General features: G+C 48.3%; 6 protein-coding genes across 6 annotated transcripts; 4 read left to right on the forward strand and 2 right to left on the reverse strand.

The window, feature by feature from the left end:
* Positions 1-390: 390 nt before the first annotated feature.
* N7455_006834 (uncharacterized protein) lies at positions 391-1,400 on the forward strand (the record flags this gene model as incomplete). The annotated part of the gene is made up of 2 exons (XM_065605438.1): positions 391-713; positions 764-1,400. 2 exons carry the CDS (start codon positions 391-393, stop codon positions 1,398-1,400), a joined length of 960 nt encoding a protein of 319 aa, XP_065461292.1.
* Positions 1,401-3,190: 1,790 nt separating this feature from the next.
* Positions 3,191-3,688, forward strand: N7455_006835 (uncharacterized protein; the record flags this gene model as incomplete). Its single annotated transcript, XM_065605439.1, has 3 exons — positions 3,191-3,380; positions 3,448-3,619; positions 3,667-3,688. 3 exons carry the CDS (start codon positions 3,191-3,193, stop codon positions 3,686-3,688), a joined length of 384 nt encoding a protein of 127 aa, XP_065461293.1.
* Positions 3,689-4,671: 983 nt separating this feature from the next.
* On the forward strand, positions 4,672-6,560 carry N7455_006836 (GMC family oxidoreductase; the record flags this gene model as incomplete). Its single annotated transcript, XM_040953533.2, has 3 exons — positions 4,672-4,750; positions 4,822-5,545; positions 5,597-6,560. 3 exons carry the CDS (start codon positions 4,672-4,674, stop codon positions 6,558-6,560), a joined length of 1,767 nt encoding a protein of 588 aa, XP_040815877.2.
* Positions 6,561-6,761: 201 nt separating this feature from the next.
* N7455_006837 (Zn(II)2Cys6 transcription factor) lies at positions 6,762-8,648 on the reverse strand (the record flags this gene model as incomplete). The annotated part of the gene is made up of 3 exons (XM_040953515.2): positions 6,762-7,673; positions 7,727-7,870; positions 7,923-8,648. The coding sequence occupies 3 exons, from the start codon at positions 8,646-8,648 to the stop codon at positions 6,762-6,764; spliced, it is 1,782 nt and encodes a 593-aa protein (XP_040815906.1).
* Positions 8,649-9,855: 1,207 nt separating this feature from the next.
* Positions 9,856-11,982, forward strand: N7455_006838 (uncharacterized protein; the record flags this gene model as incomplete). Its single annotated transcript, XM_065605440.1, has 6 exons — positions 9,856-9,900; positions 9,945-10,165; positions 10,254-10,545; positions 10,618-10,809; positions 10,866-11,076; positions 11,132-11,982. 6 exons carry the CDS (start codon positions 9,856-9,858, stop codon positions 11,980-11,982), a joined length of 1,812 nt encoding a protein of 603 aa, XP_065461294.1.
* Positions 11,983-12,663: 681 nt separating this feature from the next.
* N7455_006839 (uncharacterized protein) lies at positions 12,664-14,807 on the reverse strand (the record flags this gene model as incomplete). The annotated part of the gene is made up of 9 exons (XM_040953547.2): positions 12,664-12,805; positions 12,880-13,219; positions 13,281-13,538; positions 13,602-13,922; positions 13,975-14,216; positions 14,273-14,375; positions 14,425-14,472; positions 14,544-14,613; positions 14,676-14,807. The coding sequence occupies 9 exons, from the start codon at positions 14,805-14,807 to the stop codon at positions 12,664-12,666; spliced, it is 1,656 nt and encodes a 551-aa protein (XP_040816075.1).
* Between the last annotated feature and the right edge of the window lie 1,462 nt (positions 14,808-16,269).

Raw genomic sequence — 16,269 nt, forward strand, 5'->3', positions numbered from 1 at the left:
AAATTTTATTGAGAGTATGTTTTGTACATACGTATGCATTGAGCTTCTAATTTCTCCTTTGGCAAATCTATGGTCAACCATGTCCACTCTGATCCTTAGCAACAAAAGTTCTAGATTTTTATTATCTATACCCAAGCAAACATAGGGTACGACTGCGAATTCAACTTGGATATCTCATATGGTGTACACTGGCACTAGTCACGTGTATAGTTGTGTAGTTCTAATGTTCTTTCTTTGGCAACAACGACGCTCTCTGTTCTTTCTTTGCTCAAAATACCATTGTCCTTCCGGATTGTTACCTCTTCCAGCTCCCATCATCATGGCAGCTTTGTCACCATTCAAGGGCTGACTGAGTTGTCTCGAGCAGAGCAAACCCCTGGTCCAAGCATCATGGATCAGAGCACCGGAAAATATCAATACCCGGTCTTTCAGTACAGTAACTTCGACGTGTCCGCTATCTGTCGACTCGCGGGTGAGATGCGCAGGCTCTCATGCACATGTGACTTGCATCAGCGTCCAATGCGCGGCGGCTTTAACTGGGCAGTTTTCGTTTTATTTGCATATGGAATTCAATGGGTTCTTCGCTCGCCGGCGCAGAATCACCCCGACCTGTCCGAAAGAAGTGTCGTCAAACTTCTCTTAAGCGAAGCTGCTACACTTAGGTATCTCAAGATTTACACCGACATACCTGTTCCTGATGTTTACTCGTATTGGTAAGTAAGATGCAACATGAATGCCGTATCATGGAGCTGACCTTTGGAAGTGCTTATCGAAACAACCCTGTCCGGATCCCATACATTTTGATGAGCAAGGCGCAAGGCCAGTCGTTGAACACAATGTGGGAGAACGATGATCTTCGTGGTCGTCTGGATTCACTGGAAATGAACAAAGTAATGTCTCAACTGGGCCAAATTACATGGGACCTTGCTCAAGTCCGGTTTCCCCTCATTGGGTCTCTATTTGAACAAAATGGATCCTTCATTGTTGGGGAATGCCTGTCAAAAGGCCACATCCAACATAAGAGACATTCATTGGAAGGAATTCCTCGTGGGCCCTTTGACAACGAGAGTAAGTTCTACCACAGTCTTATTGTAGCTTTGACCAAGCACGCCGAAAAGCTGCCATTGGGGCACCATTGCTTCGCTGCCCCGGTACCCTCTAGGAATGACTACGCCAACAAGGATCTGTGGCAGTGTGCCCGCGATCTTTGGAATCAATTCGTCACCGTTGGACAAAAGGTTGACAGCGCCGCGAATAGAGTTGACTATGTTATTGCTGCTAATGTCGTCAGGCATTTGATCTCTGAATATGAGCGCAACTGGTCTGGAGCCACATTTCCGGTCGGCTTTCCACTCTGCCACCTAGATCTCACCATGAGCAACATATTCGTCGACGATTAATACAACATTACGTGCATCATCGACTGGGGGTTTGCCACAACTGTGCCCCTTCCCTTGCTTTTGTCACCACCCGGGTTTCCTCAGTCGCGGCACAGGCTAGACGAGAGAGTCCGCCTTGGTTTCAGACACGGCTTCCAGGATGCAGCTGGGCCCAATATACACAATATACTAGTGGGATTGTCAGTCCCCAAGGCTATTCAGTGTGTTCAAAATAGCGAATTTGCTTGGTGTCTCACACGGTTTCTAGCGTTTGATTCCACAGACGACATTTCACTTTTTCGTACAATGTGGGAATCAGTGTACCTATCGGACCACAAACTCGAGTCATATTTCTTTTCACAAAGACGTCTACCGTATTTTAGAAAGTTGCACCTAAAGATCAGAGAAGAGGACTTGACGGAATCTCGGATCAAAAAAGTCAGAGTGATCTTTTCACCAAACCCCTGACCTTCGAGCTGTCTTTAGCTCGTCATTTGACGATGATTTCAGACTGGGGATTCAATTATGACCTGTTCAAACTATCTGGTCTGCGAGATACAGAACAGATATTCGTAATTGAGGGGCGGGTTTGGCGATGGATTTTGGAATTCCAAAGACAACACCGCAACAGGATCGGCATTGCAGAGCGAGAGGTTTGAACATGAACAGTGAAAGAGAGATAGGTGCCCAGATGTCGTTCATACAGCCTACAAAGAGAATGCAAGTGTATTGTTAGGAAGAAAAGCAGGGAGAGATTATGGTTATGCTCATTCAGTTCATATCTGACTTCTCAACTCCCAAAAGGCTAGATAATTCTATAAGCCTAAGGTTAGTTTTAGGGGTTAATTGGTCGCCGGGCAGAGATCTTGCGGGCAAGGAAGAGACACGGACCATCTCGGAATTGTTGCCAGGCTGATAGACCTTTCGCCTCTAGCGACTCTTTCGGCTATTTCGGTAGTATATGGATGGTCGTCGTCTCCATGACAGTGGACCCCAATCCGATGGGGCTGCAGATGATGGGGCTGCAGATGATGATGCCCCTAGGAAATGTAAGAAGGGTTGAAGAATGGAGTTCATGGCCTGATGTTCTTTTATTTCGCTCTTGTTTGCAACGAACGCGCGTTTCAACTGGACCTTTTAGGACGAATCGCCGTTCGCCTCGCGCTTCACATTTCCTTTTCTTTTTGGTTCCGGTTGGTACATCCGCCCAAACGATATACTGGAATCACTCACTAACTAGAAGCCCTTTATATTCATAAAAGCATGCCTATGGATAACCAAACTTCTGTCTATTGGGAATAATGCAAGCAAATATATTTACAACATACGATCACATCTGTTAGGTACAATAGCGCCTCAGCCGCCGAAGATATGCCGGCGATCGGATCCTTTGCGCGGGGGACCAATCAGGACTTTTCGTATTATCGAACGCCCCTGGGCCCTCGATGGCATGTTCGTAGGCTTTAAGGTTTGGGGGAATTGGCTGGTTTTGATAGGTCCAGCCCATTATCTTATCGCTATAATGTACCTCCAGGGCTACATAAGTTCGAGCGGAGATCTCCGACAGCCTTGTATACTCCCCAAGTTTAAGTTCCACATTAATATAACCACTGATTTTAACTAAAGGGCCTCTAGCCTTGTGGAGAGCTCCGATGGGACTCCGTTGATAAATCATAGATAGTGATAACGGGCTAATATAGTGGATTTAATATAACTCAATCGGTCAATGTCTGTCTGGTGGTATGGATATGCCTGTCTCGCATCTTTTGCGTCCCTTGCTTGGGAAATCCCCATACTATTGACCCACTGATATGTCTCTCTCACCTAGAGCCGCCCTCTATGACCTCGGTCCAAGGCTCCTGAGAGACATTTGGACGCTCACTGGCATTGCCATTGTCATTGTCACCTTGAGGGTTACAGCAAAAATAAAGATTCGGAAATTTGGCTGGGATGACATTCTCATGGTTTCAGCATTGGTTAGTCTGTTCACGTCATGTTTCGGTTATATAATAATTTGAAGTATCAAAACTGACCTGTTTGTTGTCTGGTATTTAGTGTCTTGCTATAGTAGGATCAGCTCTGATTACCGTGGGCATCAAGTGTGGATTCGGTCGCCATGTTTGGGACCTTGATACAACCACGGTCGTTCCCAAAGTTATCATGTTCGACTACCTAACACAGACGTTCGGCATTGCTGGTGGTACTTTGGGTCGCATTTCCTTCATTGTCTTCATCATCGGGTTACTGGGCACCAAAAGATCACATAGAGTGATACTGTGGATCATAGTTGGGTTACAAATCTTGACTAATTCGATATTGATCATTATTCTATTTGTTCAATGCCCGGGACATGCATCTGCTATCTGGAATCAAAATGGGAAAGATACGTGCTGGGATGTCCGTATCCAAGCATACTACGGGTACTATCAAGGATGTATGAGCTTCCATTCATTGCCCCGATCTAGACATGATTGAGACTAATCATCGACCCCAAACAGCATTTAACTCAGCGACAGACCTTTATTTGGCAGTCTTTTCAACATACATATTCTGGAATTTGAATTTGAAGTTGAGGGTCAAGTTGGGCTTGGTCGTACTCCTTGGATTGGGCATTTTGTGAGTGATTAGTTCTCAGACCCTATTTAAAGAGATATCCGACTAACACAGTTATCTCGAATTCAGTGCAATGGCAGCCTCCGTTATGAAAGCAGTACAAACCCAAGTCCTCGCACACGCAGACGATGATCCAACCGTCGCAACCGTCAACTACGACCGCTGGCTATACATCGAAGCCTACTTGGTCATCATCACGGCATCGATACCTTGTATTAGATCGTTATTACGATCTGTTCGAGGACAGACGATTGAAACTGGGCGGAGCGCATACGAGTTGAGTTCGCCATACGCTGGAAACTCGATACCCACATCTAGATCGCGGAGATTGACACCGACAATAACCGGAAAGTCGATGATACGTATCTCTGATAATTCTAGCGCGGACGATATTTTGGAATGGAATAATAATGAGATTGATGGAGTACACGAGATGACGGAGTCGAAAAAGTCGATACATGTATGTGTATAGAGTTCTATAGACATTGAGCTTGATACAAGATACTCGAAGTCCAAATGTAGTGTCAATTAGTATGGCTTCAAAAGTGAGATGATCGAACGCGGGCAGTAATCTCGGGGATACGGGATTGGCATCACCGCCCCCAAGCCAACCTCACCTGGGCACCTGGCGGCCTAAACAACACCCCAAGCTGCGGTTGGGAAGTGAATACAAGGCATAATGTGGCCCTTTTCAACATATCCAGAGAAGACAGCGGGTGATGTAGCCGGAAAGACGTTCGACTACATTATCGTCGGTGGTGCGTGTCACTTCCCCCTGAGTCCCTGACCAAAAGTCATGAAATCGACTAACCTCAAAATAATTCCCCAGGCGGTACGGCAGGATGCCTAATCGCGCACCGCCTTTCCGCTTCCCCAAACGTCTCAGTTCTAGTCTTGGACAAGGGTCGCGTTGATGCCGGGGTTCTATCGCGGATCCCACTACTCGGCATCCTGCAGAGCGGGGTCGTCCGCTACCACGCCGAACCCAATGCGCACTTGCGCGGGCGACATGTGCAACTTCTTGCTGGCGAAATGCTGGGCGGTACCAGTCGCGCTCATTCCATGGTATGGAGTCCCGGCGGCCAGCCCGAATTTGACGGCTGGGCGCGTGAGCTTGGGTTGGACGAATGGAGCTGGGATAAGGTAGCGCCGGCTTTTGCGCGGGTTGAGAAAGCAATTCCACGCAAAGGGGCGGGTGATCTAGGACTCATGTCGTATGTAGATGCGGCAATGGAAAGAGTAGGATTGGATGATGGAGGGGGAAAGCGAGGCACTCAGCGATATACTCGCAGCGAGGTCTCGGTTGATGCAGATGGGAACAGGGTCTCTGCTTTGACGGCGTGGCTGGATGCCTCGGTTGTGAATGAGAGGAAGGGGCGACTGACGGTCTGTACAGGCGTGACGGCGACGAAGCTTGAGTTTGAGGATGACGGGGCGAGGGTCACAGGTGTATGGATTAAGTCTGAAGGGGGTGTGGACATTTTGGTCAAGGCGCAACAGGAGGTGATTATCTGTAGCGGCGTTTTCGGTACGCCGCAGCTGCTAATGCAAAGGTTGGTCGCGCTTTCCATATAACCTCGCTTTGTGATGCTAACAGCGAGCAGTGGCATTGGCCCCAAGGACCATCTGTCCGCTCATAAAATTCCAATGGTGCAGGATCTCCCCGCAGTGGGTGCGAATTTGACCACCCACATCCTTGTACCAGTCATGTCAGAGCTCCCACTCAAGCACACACTGCATATCATTCAGACGGCGGCTATCTTATGGCACTTTTTGCTGTGGCTCTTCTCCGGCACTGGAGTGCTTGCCTCTAACGGTCAATGGGGCGCCGCGTTTCTACACTCGGACACTCTCAATGAGGCAACAATGACAGTCAGACCTCCTGAAGACGACGAGAAGGAAGTGACCGATCTTGAAATCCTGATTGCACCTCTTAGCACCCTTATCGAGTACGGTGTACCCGGAGTACCCTGCATGACGTGGTATGCGGCTCTTGTGCAGCCCCACACCACAGGTAGCGTTCAGCTGTCGTCTAGCTCTGACGCCAAATCGCCCCTGAAAATCACGCTCCCGTTGCTGACCGACGCTCGTGACAGCGCCCGGTTGCGTAAGGCGGTGCGGTTCGCTATGCGGTTGGCAGATGAGTTTGCGGGACCGGAGGTGGGGTATCCACACCCGGTGCCGTTGACTATGGCTCCCGGGATGGGGTTGGAGTATTTAGATGGTCTTATGGACAAGAACAAGAGCAAAAGCGAGAAGAGAAAGCTTACAAGGGCGTTGCCACCACAGAAGGATGCTTGGAAAACTGTGACTGACACGGACATCGATGAGTATATAAAGAGGCTGGTAACAGGGAGCTACGATCCCGCTGGCACGTGTCGAATGAGTCTTAAAAAGGAAGAGGGCGTAGTAGATCAGAGCCTGAAGGTGTATGGAGTGCGCAACTTGCGAATTGCAGATGCAAGTGTGCTTCCCCGGTGTGGGGGTGCTTCGATTTCGGCGTCCATTTATATAATTGGGGAGCGCTGTGCTGAATTTGTCATGAGAGAGGATAGTTTTCCCTCCTAGATGTGCTGGAAGATTATATTTACTATAATTTGTGTGGAGTAGGCCTTCCTGTCCTCGGCCAAATTTATGCCACTCACACATGCAATAAACTATCTTTCAAACTCATGAACAGACATGGCTGATCGCCTGGTTCCCATTGTATCCAACACGGAGGGTGAAGCTGAGAAAGGTACGATCCAATAAGTTGCGCGGCCCAAATCGTCACGTTGAGGATGCCTGAAGCTGTCGATACTCCTTCAAAGCAGGAAGATTATAATATGGTACATGGAAGACGGAAAATGGAAGCACATCCGAAACTCCAGCCACGATATCAGCGGCATCGCCATATCTTTCCGCAGAATGGAACATCCCCGGGTCCACAACGAGAAGGTCCATCACTGCCAGCGCTTGCGCCAGCCCCCACGTATTCCCTATCGTATGAAGACACTGTATCACCCATTGACGCTGTGGATGAGTTGGCCCATCGACCATGCCGGCAACAAATAGGGGCCATAGCATCATGAGACCGCCCAGGTAGCTCTCTGGTGGAAGTATAGTCGATTCTGGAAGCACTTCCGAGTTACAGGCACCCAGATGAAATGGGGTACTGCGACAGATGTCGGAGCCTAGACGGCGAATTGTTGAGCGCAGAGACTTGCTGTATAAGCGTAAATCATCGGACAAAGATGTAGGCGAGCTGCTGGATAGCTTGTGGACTTGTGATAATATAAGCTCACTAACAAAAATGCGTGCACAACGGTAGTGGTTCCAGCAATTGGCCGCCCAGATCCCTGGATAGATGTGGTATTCATTGTTGTAGGGTCGAATTCCGTGACAGCGGTGTTCGAAAGAATGGTCTAGCGGCATGAGTGTATGGCTACTGTATGTAAAATCCGGCGGAAGAGCGGCCAACCAGGCGAGAAGGTCTGCTTCGATGGCACAGGCCGCACTGAGAATCTCCTGGGGATCGGTCAATGTTTGTGTGTGAATATTTGCACGTAGATTCGAGAGATGGCCGATGATTAAGATGATTTTAGTGCCAACGGCATTTTTTATCTGAGGGATCATGTCGAGCTTTGTAAATTCCAGTAGAGAGCTGGGCACAAGCACATCGCGCTGGAGACAACTTATGATCTATGAATGGTTTAGCTTTTCCTTCACGGATCTAGGGATTGTCTCTCACGCACGATCTGATACCGTAAATGTATAAAAAGTCGGATTCCTAATTCGCTTTGCAATTGTGTAGCTCCCCGGTGCTGTAGCAGAGCTGCCGCTCCACAAATATGATTCGTCCACCCCTCGATGCCCTGCGGGGCTCTTGATACGACAATCTGCAAATATGAGCATTTGATCTCTTTTCTTGGGTTGGAGGGAAGTACTCACTTCATATAAAGCTAGAAGAACCACTGCACCAAGTGTCTGGTCTGTCTTAGCTTCATCGGCATCGGCAAGCGCCTGATTGACAAGCTTGAGAGCATATCCATATTCCTGATGCGCAGCTTGGCTCAGGGACGCGACACGTCGAACACGCGAGAGCATAGCGCTGGCAACTGCCACGATGCTGGATTGTATAGCCCGCTGGCCTAGTGAGCCACCGGACTCCATGAGAAAATTGGTCAAAATGTCCGTTATCAAAACATTTCCGGGAATGGCGTGCGACTGAAGGAAGAAGCAAATGGCCTCCTGCTTCGAAATTCCTGTGTTCGGGTGTGTTTTCACAGGACTCTGCCTGGCCTGGCGCATCCAAAATCCATGGCAAAGATCGGAGCCGAAATCAAAGGCTAGGTCTTCCAAGCCCATGGATGAGTTTGTGGCGACAGAAGATGCAGAACTTTGTCCGAGGTAAGTAGAACGAGGCGATCGGGGCGGGATTCGGTGTCTAAGAGAAGATGACGGGGTAGAAGCCGTAGAAGAAGACTGAGAGGAACGCGCTTTGCGCGCGACGGATTCGGTCTCATCGCGGAACATCAGCGACAGCTCATCGCGATACCCAGGACATTCTCGGTTCTTTCGAGTGCATTCCCCGCAGGCCGGTCGGGTCTGGTCGCATCTGATTTTGCGGGAGCGACAGTTTCCGCAGCCTTTGCTAGGTTTACCATCATTTACCATGGTGCAAATGCTCGTAATGAGATTAGTAGAGTCAGTGAAATATGAATGATTTTGAGGCTGGAGCGATCAGCATTAAAGAATTTGAAGGATGTCGGTCGGGGTAAAGCCGGCCTAGAGGCTCAGCTCCACGACATTGGGCTGAGAATCAGATCAAGGATCTAACCCGCATAGATCAAAGATCTGCGACCTTGCATAAGTAAGTCCATGAGTGTCCACAGGTAGACGTAAACAGACAGCTGGCACTCAAAAAGCTTGGACTCCTCCATCAAAGCTTAGGTTTGGCCTTGTGATCCACATTCACTTCCGACATCCTATGTATAGCAGGCCATGGCCCTGGGGCTCATGGGGATGCTACGTCATATCTGAGAACGTGTAGCCGAACAGTGGGAACAGGGTAAACAGTGCGAGAATAGTATACCCAGATATATGGAATACTCGGGCTCTTAATATCACCAAAATACTCGGGAGGCCCGGAGGGCTAAACTGCTAGATGGAGGTTATGTGGAGGTTGTGTGGTGCTAAACCCAAAAGGGATAGCGATGCGAGGGCCAATCAGCTGTGGAGAACTTGCATCCAACTTCCCAGGTTGCATATATCAGCCTCAACATTTTGTTCTTGAGTGAGACACCGGGGTAAATGAGACGATCGTCATTTTTCTACAACTGGCGGTCGACGCGTGGGAAAGTGCTCAATGGTCAGATCCAATGAGTCAGGATACCTCAATATCTCGAGACGTTTACTGGTAATTAAGAAAAGCCATGGCCCCAAGACTCTCCGGATAAAGCTAATTGATTGGCCATTTAGGGGATTTCCCTTGTTATTCACACCGTACTATGGATCCTTTTGGCCCCCGATGGGCCCTGAATCTTATTTAAATGGACGACTAACTATCCTTGGCCATACTTAAGTAACTACGTTTGGAGGCTAAATCCGGGGACTCGCTAGGTGTTGCAAAGTTTTGGGGGCTAATTCAATACTCACGTACAAGAACCAAGCTTCTCAAGGCTTATTGGCTCTCGCAATACGTGCTGTAAATGAATTAGCGTGGTGCCTGAAAGTGTGAATTTCGTTGGGGTGAAATAAGGAGATATTATCCAAGATAAATGAAGTCTGAACTAGTATAAAAAGGCTGTGATCTCTTGCAGTGAGATTCTGCTTTTCATCTACATTTAATATTCCATCAATCATCTCCTGCACCATCTCAATCATGAAGCTGGCTTTGACAGCTCTTCTGCCAGCTTTTGCAGCCGCAGTATCATCCCCCCTTCTGTCACAATCGATGCTGGCGCAGTCCAGGGTGGAAGATGCGAAGATGGACAAAATGCAGTCTTCTACAAGGCAATTCCCTTTGCCGAGCCCCCCGTGAATGAACTGCGCTTCGAGCCTCCCAAAGCATACAAGAAGCAATACTCTCAGGGCAAACTGGACGCAACAACTTCGGCCCCAACCTGCATTCAATTCTCAGATGACTTCACCGAACAAAAATTGAACACATCTGCACTTTCATCTGAAGACTGGTATGTCAAAACTCACTGGGTCTCGGACCTCTCAATTATCTCATTATTTGTGTCAATAGAAGATCATACTAATACTCCAATTTTGTAGCCTTTACTTGGATATTTGGGCTCCTTCTAGTGCCACTAAAGACTCAAAGCTTCCAGTCAAGGTTTGGGTCTACGGTGGCTCGCAAACAGAGGGCTCTATCTCGGACCCCTTGTACGATGGCTGTAACACGGCAGATGCAGGCTCGATTCTTGTCTCAGTCAACTACAGACTTGGTCCCCTTGGATTCATGGCCCTTGAAACTGCTGGAATTTACGGTAACCAGGGAATTCAAGACTTGATTCTGGGATTAGAGTGGGTTCGTGACAACATCGCAGCCTTTGGTGGAGACCCGGTATGACAAACCCTGCATTAAGCCACAATCAAAACACGACAAAGGGAAGCTGACATGTGTGTTCTGCTCCAGAAAAAGGTGCTTCTCTTCGGCCAATCAGCAGGTGCTGAGAATGTATACATCATCGGATCTCTTCCCCAGGCGCCTTCTCTGATCAATGGTATCATCGCGGAGTCGGGTGGTGGTAGGGTTGTGTCCTCAAATTCGACCCAGCAAAAAATGGGCGCGTCATTTGCTCGAACACTCAAATGTAGCTCTAGTGATGTGAGTGCCGGGTTTTTCATTTGCGAGTTAGGTGGTGGACACTGACATTTTCATAGAAATCTTGTCTTCAGTCTAAGACAGTTTCCGACTTTTATGCCGCATACCCAGCCGATGATTTCTTGACTCAAGGAATCGGATACTACGGTGGCGGATCTCTCAGTATCCTTAGTAAGGGAACCCATAATTTCTACCCCTATGTGGACGGCAATGTCATCGCCGAAGACCCTTACAATCGCGGAGTACAAGTGCCAACCGTCTTTGGATCCAGTATGTACACAATTATGTTTTCCGGGTGAAATCTTACTGACCCAACATCTTTCAGATTCTAATGAAGCTATTGTTTATACTTTACAATGGGCCAGCCAATCCAGCCAAATTCCGACGACATCAATATACAAAGATTTCCTTCGCCATAACTTCGGCAATGCGGCCCCGCTTGTTGGAAAGGCCTACTTGCCATCTCTATTTGAATCGGAGGCCAAGGCCATCTTTGCAGCTTCCAGTGAATTTGCTCAGATTGGCTACAACACGACCGCGCTCGAAGTACTTTTGGCTATGACACAGGTCATAACCGATTCCACCTATAGGTGCCCGGCATGGTACGGTGCAGCGCAGGCCACTCGCAAAAACATTCCCACTTGGACATATGAATTTTCCCACAGTCCGACATGTGCTTGGCTGTACACAATGGATGGTACTGATGTCAGCTTTTTCGGCGGCGCTCACACTGCTGAAATTCCCTTTGTCTTCGGTAATCTGGACAATTCATATCTCCCCAATGGAACTTGCAATTCTACTGCCGCTGAATGGCATCTCGGCAGCCAGATGATGGACTTATGGACTGCAATGGCAGAGAATGGTGAGCCATCAACCCAGGATATTAAGTGGCCGCGGTTCCAGACCCACGGGAAGAACCTCTCAACTCCAGGCTTGATCTTTGAGAACTCCACTGTGTCTGGTACAATTGATTACACCGGATGCGATCTGTGGATTCAAGTCAATGCGATGCTGTCAGCAAGCAATACTACAGCCTCGGGAACACCGACTACGGTCACTAGTGGTCCGACGTCTTCGCCATCTTCCACTCAATTTAATGAGGCAACGACCCTTCTGTCTAAAACTGAGGGATACCTTGCTTTGAGTGTGCTGCTCATGGGGCTGATTGCACTTTGATGACAACTCAACATTAGAGACGTCTGGAAATTGGCTATTCTAGCAATCTACCTCTGTTTGATGATCTACCTACATATATATATGTACAACCCTGGACGTTTGCCTTCACCAGATGTGAATGTGGTGGTTTCGCGTTTCCTATTTATTCTCCAATCATACTTGTCCAATTGCTACAACTGAACCCTCTAAAAGGGTCTTGGTCCATACTTTTTATCCTGTACATAATCGTTAATCCGTTCACTGTCACTATCTTATCATAGTAGTATTTGTGGCTCCCCTCGTCAAGACACCTTGGAAATTAGGCTATGGGGTTGATCGGGGTCAGTCGGTTACCCGTTCGGGCCACGTCCAAGGTTAAGGCGAGTCTCTACACATCCATTGGCACGCTCTGACACTTTGTGGGGTTTGAGAAGGGGTATCAGGGCTTTAAAATTAATACAGAATTCATCAAACTTAGTGCACAAGTTGAACGACGGACCTGTATCCATTCGTATCTTATTATATTGCTCGCGAAACAGATTAAAATCCCATATTAGACAACTTTCCAAATCCTCCTTTGTGCACAAGGCCGAAAGTGGATATTTATACAACCAAGCCAACCTCGCGGAGCAACTCCAACTCCTTTTCCACCGCAACATATCCAACCCAACGTGATATAGACCTCGACAAACGAATCTTAATTCAAGCATCGGCTTCGATCTTCTCGGTAACGGTACCATCCTCCTGAACAACGATCTTGTCCACGTTGAGGGAGGCTTTGACAGGGTTGGGCTGCTGGTAAACCCACTCCAACTGTTCCAGAGTTCGGCCCTGGGATTCGACACTGTAGTAGCAGGAGTTAGCACGAAAGGGATTTGAGAAATGAGAGGAGTGTAAACGGAATCAGAGTAAGCGTACCAGAAGAAGTACCAGAAGATGGACTCGACAACGTCCCAGCCAACAAAGATCCAGAAGTAGTTGGTAGAAATGTTCGCGAGACCAATGGGTGTAGCAAACTGGCTGATGAAACTAATGCTGCTGACCATGAAGCCTGACAGAGCCAAGCCCTTGGAACGAGTGGTTGTCTCCAGAGCCTCGGCCGGAATGACACCCTGGAGGGGAGTGTAGGTGAACGAGAAGACCACGTTGAAAAGGTAGTAGAAAGCAAGAGCAGCCTTGCCCTTGTTCTTGCTGATGAAACCAGTATTGGCGACCTCTTGCAGGATACCGGCATTGATACCCAGGGCGATAGCGCATGCTATGTGTTGGTTAGCCGGGCTGACCATGATTAGACGCGAGGGATGATATATGAGACTTACCAAGAGTACCGAAAATAAGAACAGGGCGACGACGCATCCTGTCGGTGAAGTACACGGCGGTCAATGCACCCACAGCTGAGATAATAGAGTTGACGAGGTTAAGCAACAACTGGGTTGAGCTGGACTCGTATCCAATAGCCTTGAAAATAGTGGCATTGAAGTAGCCAAGACCGTTGCCAGACCACTGTCCAAAGACGGAAATCATGATAACCTGTGCGAAACGCCAGCGTCCACTCTTTGTCAAGATGAATGGTCGGTCTAGTGAGTTAGGAACATTGGTTAGTTGCTATTGCGAGAAAGAAAGATCATTGAAAAACTTACAATCCCACCATCTCTTGTCAATACCATCGACTCGAATACCCTCCTTCATTTCCTCAATCTCAAGACGGACCAATCGAGCGTTGGGATCACCATTTCCGTGATACTTGACTAAGAATGCCTCTGCCTCTTCGTTCCGGCCGTTGGCAATGAGCCAACGAGGTGACTCGGGGATAAACCAAACAGATATAATGACAATAATACAGGCAAAACACTGGCAGATAAAAGGAATGCGCCACTGGTAGTTGTTGCCAATGAAGTTGGTACCGTATGTGATAGCGGCAGCAGGGATGGAACCACCGAACCAACCGCAGTTGTAGAAGCCTGTTCTTGGGTTAGAACCGTGTGCTGTTTTCAGAAAGACGAAGATACTCACCAACGGCTCGACCACGCCAGTGAGGTGGAGAAATTTCAACAGCATAGGCGGGAGCGGAGACGACCATGATTTGAATACCAACACCAAGCACGAATCGACCGACAACGAATTGGGGCAGTGTCATAGCACTGGTGATAATGACAGCTCCGATGATGATCACCCATCCGCCAATAAACATGCACTTGCGACGACCAAGCCTGTCGGAAATGATAGCGCTGATGGGGGTGCAGACAATAGAGCCACTGGGAACAATTCATATCAGTCGCCATAATATGTGTAGAATAGAGAGAAAGCATACACTGTGTAGAGCGAAGTAACAACGGAAACTTTGGGGCCATCCATTCCGGTCTTGAAGACATTTTGATAATGATCCATGGCGAGGATAGATCCCATCAGAGATCCTATATTTGGTTAGTCAATGCCATTTTCCGGGGTAGATTGAATACTAACCATCATAACCGTTGGCACAGGCACAGCAGAATGCGACAAAGATACAGACTGTAATGGTCGCACCAACCGTTAGTGTCTGGGGAAATATTTTCTTCATCAGTCGAAAGGTTGCAACTTACAGTACAAGTGCAGGGATTCCTTGCTCCATCTTTCGATCTTGGTCTCTTCAATAGCAGCGAAAAGATCGGCCTATATTGTTGTCGAGAACTAGGTCAGTATTTCGCCCGTACACGAAGATTTTCAAAACTGACATTCTGGACCTCCTTGGTCTTTGCGCCCAGACGCTTGGTTGTCTCCCCATAGCCACCGATAACTCGAGCAGGGTCTTCAATGCCAGAGGAGATACCATACACCCCCTCGTCTGCCTTCTTGTCGTCCGACATGATATGATTCCGCGAGTATTGAAGCCGGCGATCTCGGTAGATGATCCGGTCGGTGATAGACGGGACTGGCGCGAGGAATCGTGAATTTCATGAACAGCGGGGCAGCATGTGGTTCTTATACTGTTAGCAAGTCACATCACCTAGTAATTAAGGAAATGACTATAATCCTCTTTGGGAACGATTGGGTGGAGTCTCCGGTTCCCCAGACTCTCCATTGCCTTGTGACCCCGGACCCCCTGTTTTCACCAGTAAAAGACGCCTCTAGTTGGTGGCTTTTTCAAATAACTCCGCGTCCTGATTGGAATTGGACATTCCCCAATCATACCATTCTCCCCCCACCATAGTCGCTATATTTCGATTCCCATGTTGAATAAAATTAGGGTCTGATGCCGGGATGATCGGGCCTGTATCCCGCTTAGTGAGACTGGTGAAACTTGTTCGAAGCGTCCAAGCTGTTGGGGCTAGCCCCTTTTCGAATGCATCTAGCTAGTCTCAATGCACAAGGAGCGAAGGAGGGTCGCGAGCCTCAAATTCAAGGCCAAATACTTACTACAATAGTTCTAGACCGATGCTAGGTACATATTCACATGGCCTTCGTAATATTGCTTAATTTACTCGACACGCATCTTCATGTGAGTGGCGGTGTGTCGATGTGTTATTTTGGGGGTTTTTTGTCTATCCAACTTGACAACTTCACATGTTCTTGCCATCTACCAAAGTCGCGTGGCCCAAGAATTACCTTTCCAATGATGTCCTCAGATTCCCCATATTCAATTCCCTTGTCTCACGAGGGCGAAAAGTTAGAAACGTTGCACGGAGCTACTGTCAGCGCGGAGTCTTCTCCGTGCTGGATCCTTCACGGACTCCGGGGTGCTTCCCCCACAATCCACTAAACTGTTTACGGTCGACTTAACTTCTTTTGTTAGCTGCTGGTCTAGCCTATTCCCTTAGATTATGGTGGGGATGTGCCATTCTCTCGACCATTACTCCGTACGCTTCATCAAATTTCGGCCCGAATCTCCCATCAAACGTTCACCGCAAATGCCACTCAATCTCAAGGGCTGACCGTGCGTTGCGTTAGGTTTGCATGAACAGAGATCAGATCGATCCAAACTCGCTTCACAGAGCGCCATTACGGCGGAGGTTGGACCGAAGACGAGAAACCATAATATCACAGCTGCGGGCCGAACTGAGAATTTCTGGAAGCGACACTTCCGGAACGGAGATGGCCACGGAGATGGACCATAAAAGCTCAAGAAGGGCGTAGGGTCATTTCAGCCACTCATACCTCCGTACGGAGGATGGACGCCCTAGCTAGTCATTTCTCGGAGTCACCCGTAATTGCTTGGCAGCGGCACTGAAATCGTTAAGAAGGGGGTGTGCCGCCAGGAGGCTGGGGAATTTGTGAGACCGTCCGTCAACCATTTATCGGGGAAAAAAAAGGAAACCTCCCAAATGTTTA

Source organism: Penicillium solitum, assembly GCF_028829755.1.
Source record: "Penicillium solitum strain IBT 25940 chromosome Unknown utg000004l_segment0_segment0, whole genome shotgun sequence".
Lineage (NCBI taxonomy): Eukaryota > Fungi > Ascomycota > Eurotiomycetes > Eurotiales > Aspergillaceae > Penicillium > Penicillium solitum.